Here is a 5,120-nt window from a genome sequence, read left to right as displayed (position 1 = left end):
TTTCCCTTATACAATAAAAAAATAAATATAGCACATGCACATGTGCCTAAGATTTTTTTTAAAGCTATGGAGCTCAAGGTCACTCAAACCCACACAATTAGCCTAACTTTTTTTTTCAATTTTATTATTCAAAGTTGGGTTTTTATTGAATTTCTTATTATTTTTTTTAATTTTATCTTTTAATAATTTATTAATTTTGAAATGATTTTTATTTTTTATCATATAATTAAATAAAAAACAATACTATTGAAAAGTACATAACTCATCTCATAAGTTTGATGAATTAAATTGAGTTGACCTGAGTTAATCCAACATATCATGTTTTTCAAGTTGCGCTTGAGTCCACGTGTCTAGTATTTTTAGTATTATTTTTTTTATTGTTTTATTTTATTTTTTGCCACCAGCAAACTGGTTTGTGTTGAAATTATTTCTATACAATTTAATTTGAAGCTTAAAATAATTAAAAAATTAGATTTAAAAGTTTTCAAGTTTAACTCACTGTACCAAGCTAAATAACAATATCAAAATTATGGAAATCTAGTAAAGTTTAGAACATCTCACAGACTTCGTCTATTGCTATCTTACTTGACTTCTTATAATTTTTTTCTTCTGTTTTTGGTTATTGAAATAAGAAACCTTGCTGCAATTCAAGGAAAAAGATCACGATGAATGGTTGCAACCGATGCAGCGAGAACCTAATTCACAAGGCAGCATAAACTGTACAAAAAAATTCCAACACCGAAATGATCATTTCATTGCAGAGAATACACTGCCTCTTTACTTAATCGGTTCTTAGTGTTAAAAGTTTACATCATTCATTAATTCCAAGTACGCAAATAAATTAAAAAGGAAAAAAATAAATCATTCAATAAAGATCTCCTCTTATTAGATGTTACAATGGGCCGAAAGGTTCAGGCAGAGACTCGGATCCATTATCAAAGAAGGGCCCTTGATCGGATTTATCATCAATACCGTGCAACCAGTTTGTGTTCTTCAAGTCCTCGAGTAATATTGCATCATATCGAGAGCTTTCATAGATGTCAACGTCACTCAATTTTGCAGAGTATCGCCCATCATTTGCTTCGTGCCCGATTTCTGCAGCCCTGCTAAAGTGGATTTCATCATCCGAAACATCTCCGTTTTGTGAATTTCCGTTGTTGATGGATTCTTGTGTACTTCGAGAACGGACAGATTGGCTTTTGGGAGTGGTGGATCTAATGCTCTGAGGGAAGAGGGTGGTGCTTGAAAGTGATCGAGCGCTTCCTGTGCCATTTCTTATGTCCTACATCAGTAGGTTGATATACTGTTAGGATTATCAGAAGATAGAACTGTCTCGTGAAGACAAAGTAAAAAAAAAAAAGTTTCATGCAACAGTAACCTAACATGAAAATCTCCTGTTGAGGAAATATAAGCATCTGTTTCTGCCTGTGTCGCCTAACTTAATAGACACTAATCATCAATCCAGGCTCTCGGTCACAAGAATAGGCAAATCATCCCAGTCACACTTCAAAACTTTCAGGGTATGAAATTTGAACCAACAACCAGGGAACAAAACAGTAAAAAGATCATGCTGCTAGTTCAATGGCAGCCAATAAATAAACAGCATCGTTATCTATTATAATGATGATATTGGCATAGCATTGTGTGATGCATAATGGTTAGCACTTAAAATCAACACGGACAAAAATGATCACATTAGACATTTTGAATGAGTTGGGTGCAACACAACATTGAACACTAGTTTATCACAACATGGAAGGAAGAGTACACATACCATATGCCTGATGGCCATATCCAGAGACTTCTTAGATATATTCCTCCCAAACCCAGTGCTATCTGAGGCAGCTGATGATGACTTTACTGGTCGTCGTATTCCTACTTCTGACTCATGTGAGATCTTTCGAGGCTCAGGTGGATCAGCCACATGCCCATTACTATGCACACGGCCCTTTCCAGACGGCTCTGTTAGTCTTCCCCTTGTGACAATTGGAGATGAATGTCTTCTTGGTGCATTCAAAGATCCCATTGTTTCTGGGTTCCCCTTCATAGCTGAAGAAACACCAGTCCTGGACCTACCAGCAGAAAGTGGCCTCCCCTGCAAAGTTGTTCTGAGGTTTGGAGGTGTGTCTAGAGGAAAATGAGGAATAACTGGTTGCTGTAGTGGCCGAACTCGAGGGCTCGGGGAACTTGGTCGGGATGCTGGCCCAGGAATGCGACCATTTGAGAGAACACGTCCAGCAGAAGTTGAAGGACTTGATGCAGCAGATGAGGAAGGTGCTGGGTTCCGACGTATAGGAGTTGATGGACGAGAATTTGATCGAGTGGGTGCTGCACTAAAGTTTGCAGGACTTTGCCCCCTAGAACTTGGAGTGGAGGGCCTCGAGTTTTGGAAGGGTGGAGTCTTGTCAACTGATGACCTGGTGGGGACAGGTCGAACTCTTGATGGGGTTGAGGAACGTGATGGGGTTGGGCGGGCTGGTGGTGTGGAAGCTCTTGCTACAGGTGGCGTGCGGGTTATTGGGGAGGATGGTCTAGTATAAGATGAGACAGAGGCTGAGCTTGTATTTAGGATTGAAGAGGACCTGTTGGAGGAATAGGTACTGTATTGTGAAGAGGATATAGAAGGTCGAGTCACTGAACTGCTTCTAGTTGGTCTTGAGGAATGGTAACTCTCTGATTGTGAAACTGAAAGCTGAGAGAAAGAGAGAGAGAGAGAGAGAGAGAGAGAATTAGGCTTAAACTTCCATAGGTGATTTTGTGTCATCCCATTATCACAATAAATTCCTTCCAAAATAGAAGAAATATTCTTGCTCAAGCAGGGGGTAATTCAACAAGCAAAAAATGATCTAAAATAGGGGCAAAGACTGGCAGTGCATAGCTTAGAGAAAGAAAAGGAGAGCATACCCTAGAAACCACCTTGGTAGTAGAAGTTGATCTAGCCAAAGAACTGCTTCGTGGAGCCACTGAAGTTGGTTTTGATTCACTTCCTTCCGATGAAGGAGAAAGAGGAGTTTCAGGGGGGGTAAGAAGCCTGATGAAATAAAAAGAAATAAGTATGGGTTATGGTATATGAATGCTAGTTTCTTGGTTTTCGATACAAGAATAACAAGCTTAGCCTATGGATGTTTATTCAACACAAAACGAACATTTAACTGCTAATACTTCAAGCCTAAATTATTTGCTAAATCTTGTCATTCAAGTGCAAATAAATTAACAGCGGGACAATGTCTTGGCTAGAACTTCAACTCATATTAAAAATGCCAAGTTTTTGGTCTATAAGAAAGCGCTTGCGCAGAAATGTTCTGAATGGTATTCAAGTAACAATGTCCAACTGCCATTTTGAGAGTTTCTCCTGATACTCTTCTCTATCTTGCACAATAAAATTGCTCACCATTCGAAATAAGCAGTGCAAAGTTGTCTGCAACTCTTAGAAGCATCAGAACAAAGCAGGTCAGGATTTCCATTTTGAATTCGTTAAAGGCTAGAACGCAAAACTCTATAAGAGATCCCTATGTGCCATCAACATAAGAATCAGAACTCCTTTTTTTTTCTTCTTGGGTTGCCTAAATTGTACTATCCATTCCAAAATATCTTTAATCAAAGCAGAAAAGGGGGACTGATTATCCAAAGTTAAAGGACTTCCAAGACGATCTGATCCTTTAGCAAACCATGTTTCCCCTGGAACTATCAATCCAACATACCTACACGTATCAATATCGATACAAATCTGTTGAGAAATTTTTAACTTTGAATCCAGAATTCCAAATGAAACAAATCTTATACCAGACACAACTAGCATCAATGATGTTGACCCAAAAAAAAGGAACAAAAAAATCTGAAAAAAAAAACTTTAACATGTAATTGCCGAATCTGGAAAGCGTCAGAGATTTACCAATCATAATCATGCTTCCCTCCCTCCGTGGATGATAACAGATCATCGATCCCGCTCCTTGCAAATTTAGCTGAGCCAACTGCAAGCCTCTCCAATTTCACTGAAACTGTAGCCAATAACCCCACTTCAAATCATAAGACCACCACACATTTTTTCCCACAAGAACAGCTATATATATAGAAACAGAGAGAAAATCACAGCCATATAGACAAGCAAAAGTCAGTCCTGGCTAAATTAAAATAAAATTGGGAATTAAGAGAAAATTCCCATATAATAAATCACCATATCTGTAAATTCAGAAATCAATAAATAATGAATCAAATCCATCAAAACTAAACACAAAAACAAGAGAAGAGGCAATGGTAGTTCTTTCCAAGCTGGCCGCCATGCTAGCAACAGAAACGACAACGTTTTGATTTTATTTTTCTTTCCTTTTCTGTTTCTTTTATTATATATAGTGTTCAATATATATATTAGTCAGTGACATCATTTTTCATTTCCAAATCTCTCATTCGTCAGTAAAATGACCAAATTATCCTCTTCCGCATTCCAGCACCTCATCAAAGGATTGCGAGAAACACAAAACACCACCGAGGGCATTTCAGGCAACATAACTGAAAGAAAACCCATAACATACCATCAGAAGATTCATCGGAGGAGACAGAGAGACCGCGGCGGTTCTTGGAGAAGAGATCCAAGTTCTCGTCCGTGCCATTATTATTTTTTGAGAAACCACCGCCACCGGTCACATTATGACCACGGCGGAAGTACTGGGATACCATCGGAATATTCCTCCCTCCCACTAGAGATTCTCTCAAACTCCCATTAGTGCTCCTAGAATTACTATTATTACTATTATTAATATTATTATTCATCATTTCTTTCCTTTTTTTTCTTTAGCTAAGCTACAATCAGCAACATCCACATATTAGCTTTCTCTAAAGCAGCAAAATGTATGTCAAAAAGAGTGAGAGAGAGAGAGAGAAGATCTACTGCAAGAAAGAAGGGTGGGGGGAGAGAGAGAGAGAGAGAGAGAGCAGTTGATACGAAGACAGACAGTCAGTCACCTAGTTCTCTTTTGTTTTCTTCAATGTTTTACGTCATGTAAGACAGAAAGGGGTTTGGATCTGTGTTTTTTTATTATTATTATTTATATGGACAGATTACATATTTGGTCCCCAAACACCATATGAATATCAAATGGATCTCCGAACAAAACTATTATCAA

The 5,120-nt window shown here is 38.1% G+C and overlaps 1 protein-coding gene across 1 annotated transcript; it reads right to left on the bottom strand.

Annotated features, from left to right (window-relative positions):
- Positions 1 to 728: 728 nt before the first annotated feature.
- On the bottom strand, positions 729 to 4,892 carry LOC105121838 (flocculation protein FLO11-like). The gene is made up of 5 exons (XM_011020663.1): positions 4,530 to 4,892; positions 3,893 to 3,998; positions 2,905 to 3,031; positions 1,775 to 2,692; positions 729 to 1,282 (listed from the first exon to the last, which is right to left on the bottom strand). The coding sequence occupies exons 1-5, from the start codon at positions 4,768 to 4,770 to the stop codon at positions 893 to 895; spliced, it is 1,782 nt and encodes a 593-aa protein (XP_011018965.1). The 5' UTR covers positions 4,771 to 4,892; the 3' UTR covers positions 729 to 892.
- Positions 4,893 to 5,120: the final 228 nt, after the last annotated feature.

Source organism: Populus euphratica, unplaced genomic scaffold (genome assembly GCF_000495115.2).
Source record: "Populus euphratica unplaced genomic scaffold, PopEup_1.0 scaffold46.1, whole genome shotgun sequence".
NCBI lineage: Eukaryota > Viridiplantae > Streptophyta > Magnoliopsida > Malpighiales > Salicaceae > Populus > Populus euphratica.
This window is presented reverse-complemented; position numbering and strand designations above follow the sequence as displayed.

Coding starts and splice junctions, on each gene's coding strand:
- LOC105121838 (XM_011020663.1), bottom strand. CDS start 4,770: ATGATGAATAATAATATTAATAATAGTAATAATAGTAATTCTAGGAGC. Junction 3,999..4,529: donor CTCCGATGAATCTTCTGATG/GTATGTTATGGG, acceptor TATTGGCTACAG/TTTCAGTGAAATTGGAGAGG. Junction 2,693..2,904: donor CTACCAAGGTGGTTTCTAGG/GTATGCTCTCCT, acceptor TCTTTCTCTCAG/CTTTCAGTTTCACAATCAGA.